At 48.1% G+C, this 25435-nt stretch overlaps 1 protein-coding gene and 1 long non-coding RNA gene across 2 annotated transcripts in view; one reads left to right on the forward strand and one right to left on the reverse strand.

The window, feature by feature from the left end:
- Positions 1-4379: 4379 nt before the first annotated feature.
- On the reverse strand, positions 4380-12225 carry LOC138990779 (uncharacterized). The gene is made up of 2 exons (XR_011466879.1): positions 11118-12225; positions 4380-9445 (listed from the first exon to the last, which is right to left on the reverse strand). It is a non-coding gene; the product is annotated as an uncharacterized lncRNA (long non-coding RNA).
- SNTB1 (syntrophin beta 1) overlaps positions 9466-25435 on the forward strand; it is a 251822-nt gene continuing 235852 nt past the window's right edge. Inside the window, exon 1 of the mRNA XM_070382859.1 lies at positions 9466-10723. Within this exon, the coding sequence (XP_070238960.1) occupies positions 10207-10723 (517 nt within the window). The 5' untranslated portion in view covers positions 9466-10206. The remainder of the gene's footprint in view (positions 10724-25435) is intronic.

Consider the following 25435-nt stretch of genomic DNA (forward strand, 5'->3'; position numbering starts at 1 on the left):
GGAGCTTCTCGGGGCTCAGAGTTTTCATTCTGTGCTATAAGAGCATGAGATTGTATCAGATTATGTACTAAGACAGACCAACCATATGCAGACTTCCCAGAGACTGAGATAAAAATCCAGGCCTCCAATTCAGTTACTTAGAGCGGGAGATACAAAGTCATGACCCGAAGGCCAAACTCCACCTGTATGAGTCTTCGTTTTGCTTGTCATTTATTTTATTTCTGGGGCTAAATCATATTTTATGCAAATTTGAGTCAAAAAATTTGTCCACTTTTATTGTGATACCACTGACATATAACATGAGGCAAGTTTAAGATGCACAACATGACGACTGGATAAACATATTGTGAAATGTCTCCCCCAATTAGGTCAGTTAGCATATCCATCACTTCACAGTTAACTCTTTTGTAATCATAAGGACTTTAAAGACCTTCTCTCTTAGCAACTTTCAAGCATACAATGCATGCACGTGTGCTCAGTCTTGTTTGACTCTTTGTGACCCCAAGGACTATAGCCCACCAGGCTCCTCTGTCCATGGGCTTCTCTAGGCAAAAATATTGGAGTGGGTTGCCATGCCCTCCTCCAGGGGCTCTTCCCCACCCAGGAATCGAATCCAAGTCTCTTCTACCTCCTACACTGGCAGGCACACTATCACCACGAGTACCACCTGGGGAGCCTATTTTCCATAGTGGCTGCACCAACTCCTATTTCCACCCACAGTGTGCAAGGGTTCCCTTTTATCCACATCCTCACCAGCCCTTGTTAGTTCTTGACTTTTTAATAATAGCCCTTTTAATAGGCTGAGCACATTTTAAAATCATCTAGAAGTGTATCTCTTGATTGTCTTAAGTCAGAGGACTTGGTCCCTATGCTTTTCCCACGTGGCCACAGTCACTGCCTCCTGCTGAGCAGGGCTGGCCCTTTCAGCAAGCTCGTGCTCTCCATATGTGTGCACCTCTCACCTCTGATTATTACCCAACACTGGACTCATTTACTGTGCTCTTTGTGGAGAAATAGCTAATCTATACTTATGTCTCTATCAAAATTTGGAAAACTTAATAGAAAACTGGAGGGCAGAGCATTTTAAGAAAACTGAAAAAGGACATATTTCCTCTTGAGGGTGAAAAATAAACATTCTCATTTTATATGTATATATAAAATCATCAAAATGATAAGCTTCTTTGTTTCCCAAAGCAAAATCACAATAACCTTAGCCATGAAAAAATTTCAGAACACACTGATTATAATGGATGTTTTGTGACAGCATCTAAGTTCATTCTAAACAGATTTTATTGGGAAAAACAAAATTCTCTCTCAAAAAAAAAAGAAGAAGAAAGAAAGAAGTCTTCAAACAGCCCCAAACAAAATTTGCAGTTGCTTGACTTTCTGGAAAGAAAATAAATGGCAATAAAGTATCTTTGCACCCATGAGAAATGTAAGACTCCCTTGCTCTGATTATAACCTAAAGCTGCTTTTTGTTGGGGGCATTGGTGCTGGTGACACTGAGAGCCACAGGTTTTTTTCACTTTTCAGAAAGCCTGTGAGACAGAGTTTAAAACACAGCAGTGGTGGGGCCGCCAAAGACTCAGTCTTTGGAAGAGAGGTTGGTCCTCTTGTGGGTTTCCCTTTCAAAATGACTGTAGACGCCTTGGATGTAAAATCTGAGTTTCAATCAACTGAAGCCTAAACCGTGGTGAAAGTGGCAGAGTGACTCAGCGTCAGGGATTTGGTGGAGTTTGTCAACCCAAGTCTGCATTTCAGCTCTTCCCCCAGATCTATGTAACCTTGAGTGGGCTTCTATCTTTGTATTCCATGTACTGTTCTGTGAAACTTAGATGATTTCTACTTCACAGAACGGATGTGACTATTGCATGAGAAAAGGTAAACTGGCCCACAGTAGGCACACTCAAGTGTTGATTCTGATTCCTCCCGGTTTGTTTCCTTTATATACAATTACATTAGCTACCATGGACTCGAATGTTTACTATTTGCCAGGCCAATGCCCCTTCCCCCAATTCCAGGTTTCCCTGCTTTTAAAGTTGCTCTAGTCCTTTTCTTATATTTGAATACACTAGAGCAGGGGTCATTCTTTTTTTTTTTTAAGTCTTTATTGAACTTGTTACAGTTTTGCTCCTGTTTTATGCTTTGGTTTTTTAGGTGCGAGGCATGTGGGATCTCAGCTCCCTGATCAGGGATCAGCCCCGCAGCGCGGCACTGGAGGCGGTGTCTGGACCACTGGTCAGCCGGGAGGCCCAAAGTGGCCCGGGGAGGGGGAAGGAGGGGGCGTCTTTTTTTCTGTAAAGGTCTGGGTTAGAATATTTTTATATTTCTGATCATCTCTATTGTCAAAGGGTTCAAAGGTCAGAGGGCTCTGTGATCTGTCAGATTATTCAACCCTGCCTGCCATTGCAGTATGAAAACAGTCACAGATAATTTATAAACAAATGTCTGTGTTCCAATAAAACTTTATTTACAAAAACAAAATCTGGACCAGGGACCATAGTTTGCTGCTTCAGAATCTCCTTGATAAAATGTATGTTTCCAGACCCTACCCAAGATCAGAATCATCAGAATCTTTTGGATCGGGGCTTTAAGTTTCTGCACTATTACTCCTAACACTATTTTTTTTTAAAGTATGAAGCCTACCAATAATTTTAAACAATCATACAATGAATCCCCATTTATCTCTCACTGGATTCACTTACCACAAATTTTGCCACATTTGCATCATAGATCTCCTTCTCTTTCTCTTCTCTGTCTGTCTCTATATTTGAAAGTTGGTTGATACTCTGCCACATTTTCTTGGTAATTCCTCTCTTACTCCATTTGAAACTCAGTTACAGATATCATTACAGTGAGAGACTTTTATTCTTTTAGGGGCTCCAAAATCACTGCAGATGGTGACTGCAGCCATGAAATTAAAAGATGCTTGCTCCTTGGAAGAAAAGCTATGACCAACCTAGACAGCATATTAAAAAGCAGAGACATCACTTTACCAACAAAGGTCCGTATAGTCAAAGCTATGGTTTTTCCAGTGGTTATGTATTGATGTTAGAATTGGACCATAAAGAAGGCTGAGCACCGAAGAACTGATGCTTTTGAACTGTGGTGTTGGAGAAGACTCTTGAGAGTCCCTTGGACTGCAAGGAGATCCAACCAGTCCATTCTAAAGATCAGTCCTTGGTGTTCATTGGGAGGACTGATGCTGAGGCTAAAACTCCAATACTTTGGCCACCTGATGCAAAGAACTGATTCACTGGAAAAGACCCTGATGCTGGGAAAGATCGAAGGCAGGAAGAGAAGGGGACGACAGAGGATGAGATGGCTGGATGGCATCACTGACTTGATGGACAGGGGTTTGAGTGAACTCTGGGAGTTGGTGAGGGACAGGGAGGCCTGGCGTGCTGCAATTCATGGGGTTGCAAAGAGTCAGACACGACTGAGTGACTGAACTAAACTGAACTACAGATACCGTTTCACCCATAAACAAAGTAGCACATACTTTCTAAGAAGAAAAGCTTTCTATGATTATTGCCCCCAAGGAACTTAATTACCATGGATGCAATTATATGATCAAATATACAGTCTGTATTTAAATATCTTTAATTGCCACACACATAAAAAGTCCCTGCAGTTTTTCTTTGATGATTGAATCTAAGATCCTACAATTTATCTGGGTTTCATGCCCCTTTAGCTTCCTTTTAAAAAACCCCATCCGGTGTTTTGTCTTCCAAGACTTAGGACTGTTGAGACAGCCAGGCCGCTTGTGTTACAGAGTCCGGGCCGTCTAGGTCTGCCTATCAGCCCATGTTTATGAGTTTAGGTGGCGGGCTGGATCGAGCCTCTGTGTGGTGATGTGTGTGCCTTTCCTGATGCTCGTTCTAGGGATAAATGACCTGCAGAGATGCTCTGAACTTACTAAGTGGGTTTGTTATTGGTGCTGCTATCAAAATACTAATCGTGATTTCTGAACAATCTCTTTCTGTATTGTAGGACACACCAAAATGAATAACTCTATTGACATGTGTGAAAATCAGATTTCTCACATATCGGGAGAAACAAATATGGAGTAAGGAAAAGTAAGAAAGCAGCTTATGGCGTAGGATTTGAAATGAGAATATGAATATGAACTATCTGCCTGTTATCATAGTATAAATAAGTACACCTAGTCTCCATATCTTTGTTTGTAAATAATTTTCCCACTAAAAGGAACCAGGGCTCCCTAAGGAATGACTGATCCCAGGGCTAGGCATATAAAATACAAATTAATCCTGGAAGAGCTTGTTATGCCAGAAAGCAAAAAGCAGAAACTTGTAAAAAGTGCTTAAAGACAATGATGGCCCATCAAAAGAACACAAGAGTCCGCTTAAAGAGGCTCATACTGGCCAAATTTGATATATTTAAGCAGAAAACAGGATAATGACAGTAGTGAATTAGAGCACAGTAGATAAGAATCTGGATCATAGTGAAATAAGAATCAGCAACAAAAACAGCTGTATATGGGGATTCCCTGGAGGCCCAGAGGCCAGGCCGCTGCGCTTCCATTGCAGGGGCACAGGCTCGATCCCCGGTCGGGAAGCCAAGATCCCACACGCTGTGAAGCATGCCAAACAAACGACCTAAAAACTGTGCATAGAAAGCTCCTCCTTGCAGAGGTACGTCTGCTAGTAAGTGCGGGAGGAATTTCTGAATCCGATACCTGCCTTTCTAACGTGGCCCCCAGGTGGTTCTATTTCCCTCCCACCATTGAGAACAATTGCCAGGTGTTTCCTTGACACTGCAGTTTTATAATAGCCATGGTATCCCCAGTGCTGGAGAAACTAACATGGAACAGAAACATGGAAACAGAAATTCTAGTCAGTCCACAGCGATTTGTTTTCTCCTTTAAAATACTTCCGAAAGTATTTTTCCATGCTGGTTAGCCGAGATGTCGTTCAGGCTGCTCCTGAGACCTGCCTTTCTATTCTCGGGTGGTCCTGAGAACTTCTCCACTTGCTTTCGCCACAATCCCCTCCCCTGCAGTGCAGTCTCATCACCCACGGAGATGGTAAACTCAGGCCGCTGCCTGGGACTGCCTCCAGGCTCAGCCTCTTGCTTGCTCTAGTTTTTTTTCCCTTCACCAAGCAGAGCAGAGATTTCAAGCATCGACGGCCAACTTGGAGTTTAGTCCAGTGGCTACTTCAAGTAAATATAGTGTCTTATGATGCCTCAGATGGCTTGAATTTTCATTTCAGAAGTAGGGCAGTAGCCCTTTGCCTTTAAATATGTCTTCTGTCTCTGGGTTTCCAAGTTTTCTAGTTAATTGGGGCTATTTTTGTGTGGCTCTAGTTTAGTTATGAAGAGAAGCAATTCAAAAGTCAGCGTAATAATTATGAATTTCTCTCCCATAAACACTTTCCCTTTGCTCCCATATTCAAATACCTTGCCAGACCAAATCGATTCTGCTTTCAACATTTTCCAAGTACCATCCTTTGACTTTTCACTTCCTTGCTATTTAAAGATGTGTATGAAATAAACCTTTGATTTCTTATTCCTCTTCGCCTGTTTACTGGGACATCTTCAATGCCTCCTCAGGCCAGCCTGCTAAGGCCCCTAGTATTTGGTGGGATGCATCTTGCCTACCAGAGTCTTAGAGTCATTTATCCAATGTCTTTAATGTGACATCTCACCTATCCTACAGTTTTCAAAAAGAATCAAAGTTAAGATCCTTTAGGAAAGTGACTTAAATTTAGACCACAGATATTAAAAGACTGGATATGGTTTGTCTCAGCAGAAGTAGTTATGGAAGAGAACCAGAGAGAATGGAACTCAATAAGAGGATAGAGAGGATAAGCATCTAACTGCATTACAATTCTGCCCTGGGCTGGCTCTGCTCCCAAAAAGGTCACCACCACCACCACATTCTCAACACAATGAGCAATCAAACAATTCACCTGACCAACTGGCTGGCTGAGAGTCTGGGTGGTGGTCTCTCTGGTTCACCAAGGATCCACCCAGCTGAATACCAGTCTCTGCAACAGAGGGTGCTGGCCAACCTGTTTACAATGGATGATGTGCCTGCAGGCCTCCTGGGATGTGCCAGCACTCTTCACGTGTCTCATCCCTCAGTCCCAGTACTTCATCTTGAAAGTAAGAGTCACTCCTCACGTGCTTTGAGGAAGCTTTGAGAGCCAGTGTGGAGTCTTCGACGGGAATCTTCTTCTTACAGAAAGTAACTAGCTTTGCGGGTCCTCTTGGGCCAAGACCTGCACGAGAGCAACTTCTGGTTTCTTAAAGTGGTCTCTGTTACCAGTTAAGACTCCTCAGTAGGTCTCCATGAGGCTTCAGCAGCCTTGCAGCAGAGGGTCAGATCAGGGCTTGACTGGGCCCCCTGCCGTCACCTTCAGCCTTGTTCTGGCTCGGCCAGTGACGACGAACAGCTTTGCTTCCTTACAGTGCCAGCACATGAATCTTGTGAAAGATGCCCTGTTGTTACTTGTGAAAAACCTTGCCCCGAGTCACTCTAGACCCTCTTGCCCTGCTGCAGTTTCTTCCTGGCACTTACCTCTCCATGAAAGCATCTTACCTCTGCAGTCTTTCTCCACCTCCACCCTGTGGCCCGCTATGATGGACGCCTCCGAGGGCACGTCCTACCGTCTATCTGCTCCCCCGTCACAGTGCAGCCCCTAGAACAGTGCCTGGGACAGGGCAGGGGACAAACCCCTTTGTGGAAAGGGAGCGGACACAGCCCCTTCCCCACGGGCTGCTCCTGCGCCTCAGGCATCCTCGCCCCAGCCGAGGACTTCTGCAGGCCAAGGTCCACCCCCTTTGCAGGAAAACGCACCTCCCACAGCAAAGACGCACCCACAGAAGATCCCACTTCGGGCTGGGTGGAGACGGAAGTCAAAAGCAGAGGACCGAAGGAGGAAACAGAACCAGAGCTGAGTAAAAGAAATCTGGTTAAAAAAAGGAGGAGGGGACTTGAGGTGTCACTTCTGGAATGCTCAAGGTGGACGGGCAGTCGCGCCAGCCCAGTCGTGGCTTGTCACAGACCGATCACGGGGCCTTAACGCCGTCACTGCTCTGCTCAGCTTCAAACGCCACACTCGTAAAGTGAGGATGCCGGGAGTCTTTTCAGACCTGTTCAGGGGCCATTCTTCACAAGGGGAGACCGAAGAGAACATAATCTGTCCTGATTGTATGTATTACAGGGCTACTGCGTGGTAGTCCTGCCTAGTACCAAGAAATTAGATCAAGCTTACCTTTGAGAGCCAGCAGCTTTCCTAATTGGGCCAGGTGTGCAGAGGTGTCTGAGGGATAAGACAGGGCTTCTAGGCCAGCAAGACCATAGCCATCATCAGCTCCAACCTATTAACACATCTGAAGAAAAGAATGTGCTAACTCTAGGGGAGTGGGTGTCCTCTGAGCCTGGGGAGCAGGAGAGGCCAGAGACAAAGCTGGCTGCACCTCGCTAGTTGTTGAGATGCCACGTCCGGTCTGACCCATTCTACTCTGTGGGCTATAGCCCGCCAGGCTCCTCTATCCGTGAGGCGAGGATACTGGAGTGGGTTGCCACTTCCTTCTCCAGGGGGATCTTTCCCACCCAGGAATTGAACCCGTGTCTCCTATATTGGCAGGTGGACCCTTTACCACTGAGCCATCTGGGAAGTCTGCACCTTTCTAGGGGAAGGGGCCTAACCCTCAGGGCCTCCCTCCCAGTGGATACGCTGTCCTCCGTGCAAGCTGAACATTGAGGCCGACGGGGTCTGAGCATTTTTTTAGGAGAGCGGAGGATAATGGTGAAGAGTCCAAACTCTTCACACCTGGGTTCATACCCTGACTCTGCCATTTATCAGCTACAGGACCAGGGCTAGTTTTAAAATTCTGCATCTCCACTTTTCCACCTGTGACATAGGAGTGATGATAATAGGAAGTGTTATCATCCCAAGAATTCCCAGGAGGATTAAGTTGACATGTGTAAAGTGTTTAGAATAGGGCTGTTACTCCAATTCCACTGGCAAAGCCGTCTCTGGCTGACAGGCACGCCTTGGGCCTAATGATAAGGAATATTTGCTCTGCTCCTGATGCCACTTTCAACAAAGAAACCTACTCCTTCCCACGTAGGTTTGCTTACCTGGAAAAAATGTGCTTATTGTGGGGATTCTGAGAAATTGCCATCCCAGAGCTCGCAATTTCTGATGACAAATCGATACATTACTTCTAGTTATGCCTGGGCCTCTGACATCGCTCGACCGCAGAGGGAGATCCAGGTGCAACGTGAATAGAGATGTCAGTCCCAGGGCAGAGCTGGTTTGATTTCTAAATCATCACACTGGCCTTCTGGCGCCCACCTCCATCTCAGCGCACTTGGCAAACGCTCCTGACTTGCGTCTCTAAACAGAGGGCGGGACCCTCCGGCTTCCCACCCAGAAGGGCGCTGCCGGTGCTGTCTGGGCCTGAGGACCGCTAATGAGAGGATAAACAGCTTTTAGAGCACTGGTGGGTTAGCAGTACTGGAAATGAGGGTGCTGCAGGCAGAAGTATAAATCTAAGCCTTCCCCTTGACCTACCTGCAGTGACTTCAAAAAAAGAAAAAGAAAGAAATCCAGTGTTTCCATTTTATCCTGGGTCCCGGCCTGGAATACCAACCACCCAATCTTTGGGGATTGGTCTGGATTTTTAAACATTCTTATTTAAAACTGTGAGTCATGCTGGAAGGGTTAGAAGTTTCAGTGATGATACGCATCGGTGGGAATGTGTTCCTAAGACTTCTTTCCTCCTGATGTTTTGCTGGGTCGGGTTTACATTTAGGAATTCTGGGATTGGTGAATTTTTTGTTTGTTTTTGGAGAGAGGGCACAGAGAAGTGGGGAAGGGAGGTATTAATAACTGGGAAATGTGAAACGCTTCCAGAGCTCCGTGAGGCCTGCTGTCGGGTGGAGGAGAACTTGAGGAGTTTCAGGAACTAGGCTGGTTCTGAAAGATTCATCTAAGGGTTGCATTGGCATTTCCAGTGCTTACCTTACCACTGAGAAGGTAACCAGGGATTATAATGTCTCATCCCAGGAAAAACGCAGCTTAAGCTGCAAATAAGTCACCCATAAAGAAACTTTGGAGACACAATCCATTGCAACTGCGTTCTTTAAGATGGACTTTCTCTATTGGATCTTCGGGATAAAGAAAGTCACAGGAAGCATTTGGGGTGGCGTGGCGGGTAGGGAGATAGGTCAGAAGCAGAGTGCATATATTCCGCTAGGACTGGAAGAGCATCTGTCCCTGGGGCCTGAGACACGTCTCCCAAGACCCGGCGCAAAGATGTCCTGCCTTTAAAGACGGTGTCCCGCACTCGAGTTGTGCTGACGTTTCACTTGGGATTCACGGGCCAGCCTTTCCCTCGTGACTCTCGGGGAACCCGGGGCCTCTGAGTCCACCTGGGCGTCCCGGCGGAGAGGAGAGACAGGTAAGACCTGGGCAAGAGGCAGAGGCGAGGAGGCTTCAATCTAGACTCGGCTGAGGTTCAGACTGAGGGGCGATCGGGCAGAGGGTGTGAGGGGGGCGGGGGCTTGGGAGCGCCCGTGGGGGAGGGAGGACGGGCGCCGGACACCCAGACCGCGCGAGGCGGCGCGCGCCCGCGGTAGGGGGGTCCCCGGGGCAGGGTGGGGGTCCTCGGGGCGGGGCGGGGTCCCGGAGAGGGCGTGGGGTCCCTGGAGCGGGGTGGGGTCCCCGGGGCAGGGCGGGGAGACGAGAGGGCCGGGGCTGCGTGGGGTCCCTTGGAGCGGGGTGGGGTCCCTGGGGCGGGGGGGAGACGAGAGGGCCGGGGCTGCGTGGGGTCCCGGGGACGGCGTGGGGCCCCCCGGGGCGGCTCGCGCGCGCGGGGGGCGGTGGCGCCTGGACAGGTGAGCGGCCGCGGCCCCGCCCGTCCCCGCCCGGCGCGCAGCCGTCCCGCCCCCTCGGTCGGGCTTTTGCAGCTGGCTCTTTCCTCCCCTCCTGTTCCGTCTCTCCTTTTAGGTCGCTCCACCCCGCCCAGATCAGGCCGGGGGCCGGCCCGAGAGCGGCCGCCAGCTCGCGCGGGGCGGCTCGGCGAGTCCGGAGCGGAGCCGCGTCCTCCCCGCAGGCGCGCTCGTCGATCCCCGCGCGGCCCTCGCGGCTTTCCCCCGGCGCGCTCGTCGCTCCCCGCGCGGCCCCCCGCACTTTGCCCCGCGGGCGCGCGTTGGAGAATGCCGGAAAGATGGCGGTAGCTGCGGGGCCGGCCGGCGGGGGCGGCCGCGCGCCGCGCAGCGGGCTGCTGGAAGTTCTGGTGCGGGACCGCTGGCACAAAGTTCTGGTGAACTTGGGCGAGGACGCCCTGCTGCTGAGCTGCGAGGACGGCGCGGCCAACGGCCTCGGGGCGGCCGCCGGAGCCTCGTCCCGCCGGGGCGCGGGCCCCGCGGAGGCGGCCGCCGGGGTCCGCACCGCCTTCACCGACCCGCCCGAGCGGGTGCCCGAGGCCGTGTGCAGCCAGAAGCGCGGCGTGAAGGTGCTGAAGCAGGAGCTGGGCGGGCTGGGCATCAGCATCAAGGGCGGCAAGGAGAACAAGATGCCCATCCTCATCAGCAAGATCTTCAAGGGGCTGGCGGCCGACCAGACCCAGGCGCTCTACGTGGGCGACGCCATCCTCTCGGTGAACGGCGCCGACCTGCGCGACGCCACCCACGATGAGGCGGTGCAGGCGCTGAAGCGCGCGGGCCGCGAGGTGCTGCTGGAAGGTGAGGGACCGGCGCGGGGCGGGCGGGGAGCTCCCCCAACACCCCACCCCCCCGCCCCGTCCGCACGCCCCCCGGGGGCCATCGCGGCGCGGGCGGCTCTGGGTGCGCACCCCCTCCGCCCCTCCGCCCCACCCCTCTCCACCCACCACCCAACCCCACCCCCCCGCCCCGTCCGCACGCGCCCCGGGGAGCGCGCCCCCCTCTACCTCCCCCCCGCCTCCCCGCGTCCGCACGCCCCTCGCCTGCAGCCGCTCTCCGGAGGCCGCAGCGCGCGGAGTTGTGACAACTTCTACCCTCCTGGGGGCAACTCGTCTCCACCCCAGGGTCGTCCTGGGCGTTGGCCTGGCAGGGCTGGAGGGAAGGGCCGGGCGAGCGAGCTTTCTTGAGCCCCTACCCATTGCCCGGCAGAGGACCGGGGGCGGCCTGCACTTTGCCTCGTTTTTATCCGCGCGAAATCCCGGTGTCGTGTAGGGGCTGCAGGTGAAGCTGGCGGTGAGGGGTTCACGGCCACGTTACGGAGCCGGCTCACCGAGTGACCGCGACTCTGCTCGGGCACGATTTTCTCTCAGAAGCCTGGGCAGCCGGGCGTAAAAAAGGCGGTGGGGGTTTGAGTCTCACAGGGGCCCGAGAGAGGGGGCCACGTGTGAATGCCAACACTCCCACCACCCTTCCCGGCTTCCCTCCTTCCAAATTGGAAACGGGGCTTCTGGCGAGTCGTGCCGAGGCTGGGAGGTGTGCTGCAGCTTTACGCAGAAGTTTGCTTCTGCTGCCAGGTGCCTGGCCGGTCGGTCTGGATTCCAGGTCGCTCTGGGTGGAGGGCCGGTGGAGTGTTTTTTCCTGCCTGAGTTTTCCCCATGTTTCCCCTGCATCCCCTCGGAGTGGTGTGGAAACAACTTTACGTTTGTAAACAGTTTCCCCTGCTCGTGAAGTGTCTTAGCACCTCCTCTCTTGAAACCTGAAGGCCCCGTTCCCCCGGTTACGGAGTGTGAGTAGGATGGTCTGCGGCGTGTGTCCTGGTGTGGCTGTGTGTCCGTCTGTGCGGAAGAGGGGCGGTGGGGGCGCTGAGGGGGTGGACGTCTTTCCTGCCACAACTGCGCTCCCGTCTCTCCCTCCGTGTCCTGTCTGTCGCTCAGCTGCGGAGTACGTACCTCTTTGTGTGACATGTACGTGTCTGTTTAGCCAGCTGCCCCCACACTGTAGACTGAGTTGTCTGGGGTCTTTTATTTGATTGTGGGTCCTCTCCCTTGAGCTCCATGTCATGCCTGCTGAGTAAATGAATAAATGAAACCATGGCCATTGAAACAGAATGTTTCAACTGAGACCTTGTAAACTGGTGGTTGATTTAAGTCCTAAATTAAGAACTTGAGTCGATTTCCTGCTCACCGATGAAGTTGCAGTGCGACCTGTGAAACCGAGAAAGTTTGAAGTTTGGAAACCAACTGCTCTTCCCTGTCACAGCTGATGCAACTCTGGTCCATGGTTCCTGGCCTAGAATACAGAAGGTCCCCATAACCCTTATTTGTGTAGAGTATTTGCGATGTCTTCATATTTAATTGCTACGCGGGATCCAGAAAGTGGAAGGCTGTTTGCTTTGGCTTGATTATTAACATAAGTAAACAGAAAAAGTTTCTTGATTCAAGTGTGTGTTGGCTTGTGTGACAAGGGGCAGGTGGAATCTGGAGCAAGTGTAGTTTGGACTATAAACGGCTGGACACCTGCTCGGCTTGCAATATTACAGCAGAATATCAGGGGGCACAAAGGCAGGTCATTTCTATTTCAGGCACTGCTCTTGATTATGTTTTTTGTTTTATTCTCCCTCCGTTTCAATTTAGTGAATAGTGACTTAGCAAAGAAATAAATTTAAAAATCTACCTCTCCCCTGAAGAAGAAGAAAATATGATTCTGGGAGTTAAAAATAAATTTAGTCAAGAAAATAATTCAAGCAGTTGTCTGACTTTTTTTGGTGCGGCAACTGAAAAGTGAGTTTTGTAACAACCTCTAAATGTAACAGTCTTACAACAGATTGTTATGTGTTACAGGCAGGAGCTTTAGGGGGAGACTTGTGGGCTTCCTGGACAAGACCCACCTGGACTTTGTTTGGGCAGCAGTCTTATTCTAAGCCTGAGTGTTCAGAAATCAACTGCTATTAAGATAAACCAGAAACTTCCTCCCCACCAAAACAGTATCTCTTCTTCTGAGAGTATTGATCCTAAATGAGGTGGGTCATGTATCATCAAATCAAATAGCACACAACTTCTCTCTTGTAGCTTGGCTAGTACTAGTACAGGGTTCTCAGCTGAAGGGACTTACCAGAACCACCAGAAGGGCTTTTAAAACTCACCTGTCCACTGCTCCTGCACGGAAATGCCATCTGGATTCCAGAATTTCTACATAGGAAAGACTGTGCTGATGTAATCTAGTTGGATGCGAGGGCTAAGGGAGCTGCATTAAATATATATTTATATGGCAAATACTTTTTTTTTTTACTTAGATTGCTTTTTCTGGTTTGTTTTTTGAGGGAGCAGATGGAGACTAGTTGAGTTCTTCAACGAATGCTGATACAACCGCTCATTTCATGACGTGTGCCCCCTAGTGGAAACTCACTGCCTGTACTAATGGTGTGTGTGTGTGCCTCGATCAGTCACATCAACTCTTTGCAACCCCGTGGACTATAGCCCCCCAGGCTCCTCTGTCCATCTACTAATGGCACAGAGGGCTGTACCACTAGTAATGTAATCAAGGGCTACATTTCTTCTGAAATGAAGCCCAGCAAATTTCAGTGCCTGCATTCTAGTCTTAGATTCTGTCGTAGAAGGATCTTAACCTCCCCGAGCCTCAGTGTCTTCTGAAAAATGAGAATAAATAAATGTTTATTTACTGGGCTGCTATAAGGAAGAGCACTCTGAGCATTTTCTTAAAGGAAGCAGGGGGCATATATCAAATGCTTGCTGTGCTTAATTATTTCTATAATTCAAATGAAGATGAACTTGTCCCTTCTAAGGAACAGACTTTCCCTATTCCTCTACTAGAGCTTATATTTTTAAATTTTTATTTTATTTTTTATTTTTCTTGTACTATAGAACTGTAATCTTAGGAGACCATTGCTCTGGGCAAAAGGAATCACAGCAACAGCTCACAGCTCTTGAGGACTTAATATATGCAACCTGCATTTGTTACCGTTGTTGCTGTTACACTTTGAGTAACTCTTTGAGGCTAGTGCTACTGTTGCTAATTTTACTGAATGGAAACTGAGGTTGATAGATAACAGGTTATTTGCTTCAACTAACAGAAAATACCCAGGTCTGTCAGACTTAAAAGCTCAAGGTGAGACTGATACTGACTTCTGCTTCAGCTGTCTGCTTGAGTCAGTGGAAGTGTCATCAGTTATTGGACTCAAGATGCTCTTCGCGCTCCTCGCGTGCTGACATCAGGCGGCGGCCACGGACCGAAACGGTCATTGTGCAGCCACCCGGAGGGAGAGGCAGGAATGGACAGTGAGCCCCAACTTAATCACCAAGTGTCTGGCTGTCAAGAGGGATCTGCCGCGATATGGCCCAAGTTTGCAATGTGATGGAGCCTCCATTGTTGGGCACATGGTGAGCAAAGAGACTAAACTGCAATTCAGACTTTAAATAGTGAATAAACTATGCCAGTTAAGTCAGTGTCAAACCAAACGTGCATCAAAGTTAAGATCAGAAATCTCCACACTACAGACTCATTTCCCTTTTTAGGGAGTGGAGAACAGGGACCCTGCATCCAGCCGTGCGATGTTGTGCCCCATGACTCCAGGAGCGCACGCTCTGGAGTAGGGCAGGGCACACCTGCACAAATGCCTTTGGAAGCTTTGGGTGGAGGGTGGGGGGTGGGGGGGTTGCCCTTATATTAATAGTAAAATCATAATTTGAACTATATCAACTTGTTTGTAGCTGAAGCAACAATAAAGTCAGTTTCTTCAGAATTTGTTGAGATCAAGGAGTGTAGAATGTTCTGAGAGTGGAGGTGAGGGGTGGGCAGAATTATCCTTGAGTGCAAAAGTCTCCCGTGGAACTGAACCCGAAAACTGGAGACTCAAGCGAGAACGTCAGAGACAGTTGTTGACATTCACCCTGTCGCTCAAAGCTGCTTCCTCAGTGCCACCCCAGGAGTGCTTGGTGTGGAGAGTCGCTGAAATGTCACTTTCGCCACCACTTTATGCAGTGCTGGGGGCAGCGGACAGGGAGAAGGGGTGCAGGAGAAGGGTGGCTAGTTTGCTGGCGTATGGCCTCAGAACTGGATGAAGATGTGAACTTCAAAGGGCTTTATGGGCTGCGGTGGTTGCCCATGGGAAGGGAAGCTGAACCCCCCTTGGGCTAGTGGAAGGCCAGTGCCTCAGCCCAAAAAAGAGCTTGGTTGTCAGCTGTAGCTGAGTCTGAGTGGGAAGAATGTACCCTTTAGACCTTGCTGAGGGGCAGGAGTGAGAAAAGATGAGAGGATCGAGCAGGGTCAAGGCTGGTAGGGCTTGTTAGAGTTGGATTTCATTCTGAGGGTGAAGTGTTTAAGGCAGGGAAATGTCACACTTGGTTTCATATTTCCATAAGCTCACTCCCTCAAGCATGCTTCTAGCATGAAGTTGGCGAGACTAGTGAGGTGAGTGGCCCCCTGCGCCCACCCAGCTGCCCTAGGATGTGGGCACCTGATCCTGAGCTATACTTGGGGGCACCTCCCTGAGCAGGACTTAGGTTTGTAGAGGGGCTTCACATGCATTATGATTTTGTCTCCAGGTCACCCCTTTGTGGATGAGTGGACAGCTGTTGTAATTCCCCTTTTGTACAGGAGGAAATGGAAATGCCAGGGTTGGGTGACTGGTCCCAGGTTACTTTGTCAGTGATGGAGCTGGAAATCAGGTTATCTAACACTCCATCAGCTTTTCTGCTGCACACTGACACCAGCCCAAGATATCATGCAGGGACTAAGAGAAGCCTCAGAGGAATAAGACGTGGCTTCTTCTTGCAGTAAGCAGTGAGGTAGGGCATTAAAGGCTGATTGTGCAGTACTTGGAGGGCTTCCCAGCTGGTGCTAGTGGTAAAGAATCCCCCTGTCAATGCAGGAGACATGAGACTCAAGTTTGATCTCTGAGTCGGGAAGATCCCCTGGAGGAGGGCATGGCAACCCACTCCAGTATTCTTGCCTCGAGAAGCCCATGGACAGAGGAGCCTGGGGGGCTACCATCCATAGGGTTGCAGAGTCAGACACAACTGAGGCAACTTAACATACGTGCGTGTGAAGCAGTGGAGATTAGTAAGACAAATAGGGTGATTTTTACTCCAGGACATAAAGCAGTAGTACCTGGCATACACTGGGCTCCCCAGGGGGTGCAGTAGTATAGAATTCGCCTGCCAATACAGAAGATGGAAGAGACTCAGGTTCAGTCTCTGGGCCAGGAAGATGCCCTGGAGGAGGAAACAGCAACCCACTCCAGTATTCTTGCCTGGAGAATCCCACAGACAGAGGAGCCTGGTGGGCTACAGTCCATGGGGTCGCAAAGAATTGGACACGACTGAGCGACTGAGCATCCATGCATGCACCTGGCATATGTTAAGCTGTTAGAATGTGTTAGGGAGGAAGAAATGGCAGGACAGGCAGAAGGAAGGAGGGAGAGAGAGAAGGAATTTGGGGACGTATCAATGACCCTTTTTTACAACTCCCATCCTCCAGCATTCATGCTGTTAGACCACGGCGATAAACATTTGGCATCTGATAAGGAAACCGAACCTTTCCCTGTAGAGAAGAGGGGTGAAGAAAGGACTTTATAAACCCAGGAAGCACTTACTTAACATAGACCAGCCTTGAAAGACAGTTAACAAAAGAGGGGCCAGACATGACTTCACAAGTGGTGGGAAAGGGCAGTTATCCTTTTCATGCTATATTTAGAACCACTGTGCCTTTGCCCCTCTGTGGCTCAGGGACCTCCATGTCCAAATAAGTAAGAACACGTTCTACTGGAGGAGGTGAAAACTGTCTGCTTAGATATTTTAATTGTCTCTTTTTTAAGCTTGTGTATCAGTCTGAGGATTCAGACCATATTCCTTAAGTGAAGCTGACCTTTTAGTTCCTTCTTTCTGCTGGGCGAGGGGTGCTCCTCTCGTTCAGTGGTGCATTTTAACACATACCCTGGAGTATGTGTTAAAAATAGCTCATTGCACAGGGTCTACATTTGTGAAACACATCTAACCAAGGCTACCGGTGGTCCGTGTGGAGGGGAAGTTCCTCTCTGGCAGCCTGTGGGCTACTGAGAATTCTACTTCAGATGATGCATTTCAAAGCAGTTAATGTTAAAGAAAAGCCAGAATTTCCCCCCACGTTTATAACGTGTTTTATGCACCAAACCTCATTACCCACTTCGCTGGCTTTGATCTGTAATAGCACTTGCCTTTGGCTCTGGCCTGCAGAGTGAGACTTATGAGAAAATATGTAACGTGCACCGGAAGTAAATGTCCAAACAGACCCACGCAAATGAGCCCCATCCCCAGCACGAAATAGGCCAGATGGAAAAGCTCATGATTAGTCATGGCTATCACGGAAATTAAAAGGATGCCCCATACTCGAGCTCAGTACTTTTCGAGACTGCTGCTCCCCTCTGTGGACTGAAGTGTCAGCATGTGCACAGATGCAGGCGGCTGTGACTGAAGTTCAGCAGTTGCTGAGGATGCTGCAACTGACATGTCCAGTTTGTTTGCATTGCTTTCAGACTGCCCTTGTTTCTTCCTGTTGCAAATTTTTTTTTTCCCTCAAAGAGGTAAAAAGCAGTGGTTTAGAGAGTAGGCTTTAGATGTATTCTGTCTGGGCTTAAATTTGCACGCAACCGCTTTCTAGCTTGTGATCTTGTACAAGGTATTTAACGACAAGCCTCAGTTTCTCAATTAGTAGGTTCATCGTGAGGAGTGGAGTGATTGCCTGTGTGAAGTGGTTAGCTCATTGCCTGGAACGTAGTCTGCACTAAATGATGACTGACCGTACAGTATGTCAGATCTCATGCTTAGCTAAGTCTTGTTTCTGGATAGAGGGTTCAATCGTGGGTTCTGTAATGCAGGCACAGGGGACAGTTTGGGATTTACCCTGCTAAGAAACTGGCTGATGTAAGAGATGGCCTAGCGGAGTTCGTTTGCCATGTGGGGTGAGTTACGATCCCACAAGACTGTGTTTCACTGATGATTTTTAGTCACCTCAGATATTTTCCTTCAACCAAACCACAGCGTAGGCTGCTGTGGTTTTTAGTGGAAAAATGTGAACTGTGTCTTAAAATGCTGATATGCAGGAACATGAAGAAAAGTGTTTTGTGAAGGGATAGTAGGCAAATAAGGATTTAACCAAAAAAGCAAAATTCAAAACTCTGAAAATTTTTCTAGTAATTATAGGAATGCCAAAATCTTATTAGCCCAAAGAAACCCGTGTTTTTATTTTAAAATGTAAAATATGTAACTGTTACTAAATAAAAATATACTTTAGTCTTTTTTTATTATTTTGTTATTTAGTACTGTATTTTGTGGAATCCAAGAGACCATCCAGTGGAAGATAAATTTATGTATCCTTAGGAAAGAAAAACTAAGATGGGGAGTCTTACAGGATACCTGCTTAAAATTGGGACACCAAAATGTTATCCCTTCAGTGCAGGGTTAAATGAAAATTAAGCCATCACACAGATAGGGACAACAAAGGAACTCATTTCAAACTTGGTAGTGGTAGAAAGAGGGAAAAACACATCCCCTGTGATTCTGATTGCAAGTTCTGTTGCTGTTTAGTCACTAAGTCATGTCCAATTCTTTGTGACTCCATGGACTATAGCCCACCATGCTCCTCTGTCCATGGAATTTCCCAGGCAAGAGTACTGCAGTGGATCGCCGTGCCCTTCTCCAGGGGATCCTCCCGACTCAGGGATGGAACCTGCATCTCTGGCATTGGCAGGTGAATTGTTTACTGCTGAACCACGAGGGAAGCCCTGAATTGCAAGTTGGTTCTAATAAATATTTAGATCTAAATTTAGAATGTCAGTGTGAATGTTAACAAGTACTTAGGCAGATAGATAATCTAAAGTGTCCTCAGATTGGGAGGGCCCTTGATGAATGAGAGGAAAAATTATGAATACTCTATGTAAGAACTTGGTTTCCATCCAGGCCTTCAGAAACTTTAAGGCCATTCCCCAATTCAGAGATGATAAAATATGAAGAAGAAGGAAGAAAAGGGGAGGCAGTTTGAATTGCGAGTTACGGTGTAACATTGCTATACAACTAGTTATTAAAATAATTTTTCGGTACTTTCCTGGTGGTCCAGTGGCTAAGAATCCACCTTCCGATGCAGGGGGTGTGGGTCTATTCGATCCCTGGTCGGGGAGCCAAGCCCCTCCGTGCAGCCGGTGCTGCAACTAAAGAGACCCTGTGGAGCCCCTGCGACCAGAGGAGCCCAGCGCTGCCGAGAGAGAGAGCTCGCACGCTGCGGCAGAGACCCGGTGCAACCAAAGCAGAAACGAAGGAAGAAAACCATTTGTCTTAGGATGGTTAGTAAGGTGGACCTTGTTGGTAGATTGAAGCAAAAATCTATAGAGGAATGAAATGAAATTCCTGCTCTTCTAAAATGGAACAGCCTGGAGGGGGAGACAGGTGTAGAGTAATAAACTGCATTTATATAAATTACAGGTAAGTTCTATAAGCATATAAATTGCAAAGGAGGAAATCTTGTAACAGAACTTACGGAATATCTGAAGGTACTAAGTCCATATGAGGTGGAAAGGAGTGCTTCCCAGAAGAGGTGACGTGCCCGGGAGGACCACACAGGAGAGGGGAACGGAAAACCCAGGAATTAAATGGTTCTTTGGGGCCCTGCGCCTCATGCACTTTCGTCTGCAACACCCTTTCGTCTGCGTAGAAGATCAAGTTAATGGCTTTTCTTTTTTGCTCTGTTCTCTACTTCATTTTTAGAATTTTTCTAAGTCAAAATAATTCATGTTTATAGCATTCCTTCACCTACCCTCCCTCATATCTTCTCTCCTGTTCCCCAGAATATTAGAATATATCGCAATGTAGGCATATTATTTAGAATATTCTAATAGCAGTATTATGGGCAGACTATTTAAAATACGGGATACATATTTTTACATACTAGAATACGTATTCTAATATTCTGAATAATATGCCTATACTGCTATTTCTTGATATATCAAATTTAGCCATTACTGACTATATTGGTTTATGTATATAAAATTAGAATGATGTCCGTATTGCTCTATTTTCGAGTTAAGTAGTATTCTATGATCAGGAGTCTTGCGGTTATTAATACTAACAGTTTTTCTCTTTTTTTTCCATTTGCTTTGTTTTCTTATGCCTAGCTCAATTTTTTTTTCTGAATGCAGCACTAACGTGTCAAATTTCTAGCAATAATTTTTTGAAATGTTCACACATATCAAATAATCCACCCGTTCTGCTTGTTTTGCTCCTGGAGCCCTGCCGCTCTGGCGGCTCCATCTTGGCCTGGCTGTGGCCATCCTCCCCGGGCTGTCCTCAGCTTTCCCCTGCTCTCCTGGTCAAACATCACCTCCACTGTTCACTCCCCAGTTTTGCTGGAGCACAGTCTTCAGCAGCTTTCTGAGAAAGGGCGTTTGGGAAGCAAACACGTGGTAATGTCTTTGGTCTCTTTTCTCGCTGGTCTCATGCCATTCTCCTTCTCTTTTTCTCATGTGTGAACTATTTCTTATCTCTGGAAAGTCTTAATATTTCTTTTTTATCTCTGATAGTCTCAGTTGTGTAGAGTAACTTGACAAGGTGTGAGGCTTTTGGTAATCATTCTTCTAAGCACTTTAACGGACACCAACAGTCCATGGGGTCACTAAGAGTCGGGCACGACTGAGCGACTTCACTTTCACTTTTCACTTTGATGCATTGGAGAAGGAAATGGCAACCCACTCCAGTGTTCTTGCCTGGAGAATCCCAGGGACGGGGGAGCCTGGTGGGCTGTGGTCTATGGGGTCGCACAGAGTTGGACATGACTGAAGTGACTTAGCAGCAGCAACAGACCAGAGCGGTAGTTCCCAAACTACCAAGGTTCCACAGGGTGCACCAGTGAGTCACCAGGACACCGTGTGGAACATTTTAAAGTTTCAAGGAAGGCAGCAGCATCTGTTGTACACCAGGCAGACCAGTAAAGGGAGTTTCAACGTTAAATTGCTACATTCCTTCAGTGATGTCAGTATCTTTGCAAAGATGGATTTTCTGCAATTGCTATGATAAGACATTAAAATAAGTGCTAAGTGAAAAGTAGTGTGGAACAGAAAACAGAGGCAGCAGTATCCAATATGATTTCAAGGCTTGAGAAGTTGCATAGTGCCCAACAAACGCTAATTTTTCAGGACATAAAGATGCACTGGGGGCTTCCCTGAAGGTTCAGATGGTAAAGAATCTACCTGCAATGCAGGAGATCTGGGTTCAATCCCTGGGTCGGGAAGATCTCTTGGAGAAGGGAATGACTCCAGTATTCTTGCCTGGAGTATCCCATGGACAGAGGAGCCTGTCGGGCCTATGTCCATGGGGTCACAGACAGTCAGACATGACCGAGCGACTCACCCTTTCATTTTTTTCAAAGATGTACTATGTTGTTAGGACTTAGCTACTTAGTAAATCGGATTGTTGGGTATTTCTTTGTGCCTGGGAATGTCATGAAGAAAAAACAACTGAGACATTTAGGGGGCCGTTTGCTGAGTGGATTGGGGCCTGTGGTCTGAAGGCTCTGTTGCTCCGGTTCTGGAACTCGCTCTGGTGTTGTGTCCGGCAGTTCCTCTCCTCTGGTGTCAGTGCCTCAGGGTGCAGATCCTGGTGGCTGGATACAGGACCCTCTGTACTGACCCAGCAAGAAGCTAATCTTTGTCGTTACCTTTCCCTCTGATTGCTGTTCTGTGCCGTGTTTGTTCATTTTCACGGTCAGTTACTAGATTTGTATCTACAGCTCTTGTGTTGAATCTTTAGAAAGTTTATCTGCTCTGTTGCTAAGTTCCAGCACATTTTCTTGGTCTCATTGTTCGTTCTTTTTATATCTATAGCATCCTCTTGTTTTGTGGATGCAGTGACTTGGCTGTTCTCTATGAGTCTGTGAATAGTGGTTTTTTGAAGGTATATTTTTGCACCATTATTGACTCTGATCTCTCTGTGTACCTTTCTGTCCACTTCATTTTCCAGTGTCATTCGTATCTGATAGTGTCACGTGTTTCGAGATTTGTTTCATTTTTGTGTTCCCTAGAAGCAGAACCTCAGATGAACATCTCAGTATAAGAATTTTATTTGGGATAGAACCCCAGAAAACACTGGTTGTAGAGTGGGAATGTAAGATGATGATGGAAATGAACCCAGAAGGGCCCCACTGTGAGCATTAGCCACTCTGGAATGTACTGGGTCCCATGAGAGGTGAGGAAAGGAGTAAAACTTATTTTACCAACTCATCTTTTCATTAAGGTTGCCTGCTGGGGGTATTACCTCTCTGATACTCTTGCTGCTGTCTCTGTGAGGGTCAGCAGCGCGTGCGTGCTAAGCTGCTTCAGTTCCATCCGACTCCTTGCGACCCCATGGACTGCGGCCCGCCAGGCTCCTCTGTCCACAGGATTCTCCAGGCAAGAATGCTGGAGAGGATAGCCGTTCCCTACTCCAGGGGGAGGGTCACCAGTACCTGCTGCCCAAAAGATGCCCTCCAGGGAGAGAACTGCAAGTATTCACTGAGGTGCCATTCACTGCTTTGGAGAAGGCATGGTATATCAACTTGGGCTTCATTGGAGTCTCATTTCCTGATTTGAAGTGTTCATAAGAAAGCATGATGAAGATTTCCATCCCAAATCTCTCAGAAGGGCTGGTTCAGACACAGTCAAGATTGAGCACACTGTGAGGCAGCCTGGGCCACCTTCACCTGGTCCTTCACTTCTGTGCGCAGAGGTTAGCGGAGAGATGTGAGGTTAGCGGAGAGACGTGAGGTTAGCGGAGAGATGTGCAGTTCTACTTAGTTGACTGCACAGCCCCTGCAAGTAGGTTGTACACAAGTTAGATCAACTGAACCAAAGTGGAGCGTTGCGTTTCTCACCCTCAGTGCCACTGACATTGTGGACTGGATCAGTCCTTTGTAACGTAGAACGTTTGCAGCATCTCTGGCCTCCACCCACTGGCTGCAAGTGGCATCCTCCGTCCCTGCTTGTAATGACAAACTGCCTCCATACATCACCCGGTGTCCCTTGGAGGGCAGAATCACCACTGGTGTACAGCCTAACAGTCGTTCTCAAACTTGCCCATGTGTTACAGACATTTGCTTGCGGACTAAGTCAGTCATTCCAACTCTTTGTGCAGGGACTGTAGCCCCCCCAGGCTCCTCTGTTCAAGGGATTTTTTTTTTCCAGGCAAGAATTCTGGAGTGGGGTGCCATTTCCCCCTCCAGGGGATCTTCCCAACCCAGGGATCGAACTCATGTCTCCTGCGTCTCTTGCATTGGCAGGTTTTTTGTTTGTTTGTTTTTGTTTTTACTGTGGAGCCACATGGGAAGCCCAATGTTAGAGAAACTTGCTGCTACTGCTAAGTCACCTCAGTTGTGTCCAACTCTGTGTGACCCCATAGACGGCAGCCTACCAGGCTCCTCCGTCCCTGGGATTCTCCAGGCAAGAACACTGGAGTGGGTTGCCATCACCTTCTCCTAAGTGTAGAGACACTTCAGTTCAGTTCAGTTCAGTTGCTCAGTCGTGTCCGACTTTGCCACCCCATGAATCTCAGCAAGCCTGGCCTCCCCGTCCATCACCAACTCCTAGAGTTCACTCAAACTCACATCCATCAAGTCGGTGATGCCATCCAGCCATCTCATCCTCTGTCGTCCCCTTCTCCTCCTGCCCCCAATCCCTCCCAGCATCAGAGTCTTTTCCAATGAGTCAACTCTTCGCATGAAGTGGCCAAAGTACTGGAGTTTCAGCTTTAGCATCATTCCTTCCAAAGCACACCCAGGACTGATCTCCTTAAGAATGGACTGGTTGGATCTCCTTGCAGTCCAAGGGACTCTCAAGAGTCTTCTCCAACACCACAGTTCAAAAGCATCAATTCTTCAGCTCTCAGCTTTCTTCACAGTCCAACTCTCACATCCATACATGACCACTGGAAAAACCCTAGCCTCGACTAGACAGACCTTTGTTGGCAAAGTAACGTCTCTGCTTTTCAATATGCTGTCTAGGTTGGTCATAACTTTCCTTCCAAGGAGTAAGCGTCTTTTAATTTCATGGCTGCAGTCACCATCTGCAGTGATTTTGGAGCCCCCAAAAATAAAGTCTGACACTGTTTCCACTGTTTCCCCATCTATTTGCCATGAAGTGATGGGACCAGATGCCATGGTCTTAGTTTTCTGAATGTTGAGCTTTAAGCCAACCTTTTCACTCTCCTCTTTCACTTTCATCAAGAGGCTTTTTAACTTTCTTCCATAAGGGTGGTGTCATCTGCATATCTGAGGTTATTGATATTTCTCCTGGCAATCTTGATTCCAGCTTGTGCTCTTCCAGCCCAGCGTTTCTCATGATGTACTCTGCATACTTTCCTATTTAAGGAAGCTTTAAAAATGCTCATGTCTGGATCCCTCCATAAGGGATCCTGATTTTAATTAGTCAGAGATTTATCTTGGATATTAGTCAGTTTATAGGCTCCCCAGGTGATTTTAATGTACATTCAGGGCTGAGAACCACTGGCCCAAAATACCTGCTCATTAACTGTAGTCTTAAGACAGTCAGGAGTGGTGGAGCTCGTGGTGAACTGGGTTGATCTCGTTCGTCTTAAGGTGGGCAGCTTAGGCGCTTATTGTCGGATGGAAGACTTTTTTATGTTTTGTCTCTGGATCTTGTGGGTTGATTTTCCTTTATTTACACTTTAGAGTGCACAAATGACATGAACATCATACCCTCTTTTGACCTACCACTCCTGTTATGGTGACAAGGAACTACTGAATCTCAGAGTGACAGACCAAAGTAGATTCTCCACGAACAAAGTGGACAGACCAGGTGTGTGACCTTGGACAGCAGTCCCCCCTGTCTAGAGCCCAGTTTTCCCGTGGCTCACCTGGGGTGACAGTGGCACTTCATGGGGCTGACAGGAGAATTGAGAGAGTGAATATAGACCTAGGTACAGCGTTCAGCACCCTGTGTTGTATCAGAGTACCGAAGGGTGTTGATTATTATTATGATATATTTGCTCTCCTGCACTAGACTAAATGATCGTAAGAGATCAGGCCTGATCCACCGTAAAAGATTCAGTGAACTGAACAGCACTGACTCATTGACAGTTGTCTGCTGGTCATTAGCCATGGCCCTAACACAGCAAGACTTGGGTAAAACTAAGAAACAAGCAGCTTTGGTTGGTGAGATTTATCAGTGGCTCAGTAAGGTACGCTGTCGGTAGTGGTGTTTAGTTGTTAAGTCGTGTCTGACTCTTTTGCAACCCCGTGGACTGTAGCCCACCAGGCTCCTCTGTCCATGGGATTTCCCAGGCAGGAATGCTAGAGTGGGTTGCCATTTCCTTCTCCAGGGGATCTTCCCGACCCAGGGATTGAACCTGTGTCTCCAGCATTGGCAGGTGGATTCTTTACCACTGAGCCATTAGAGAAGCCCAAATAATGTACACGTGTTGGATAAACAACTATTCAACAGTGTCTCCATGTCACAGGTCTTCATTGTATCAATCCCTGGCT

The sequence above is a fragment of the Bos mutus genome, chromosome 14, assembly GCF_027580195.1.
Source record: "Bos mutus isolate GX-2022 chromosome 14, NWIPB_WYAK_1.1, whole genome shotgun sequence".
In the NCBI taxonomy this organism is placed as follows: Eukaryota; Metazoa; Chordata; class Mammalia; order Artiodactyla; family Bovidae; genus Bos; species Bos mutus.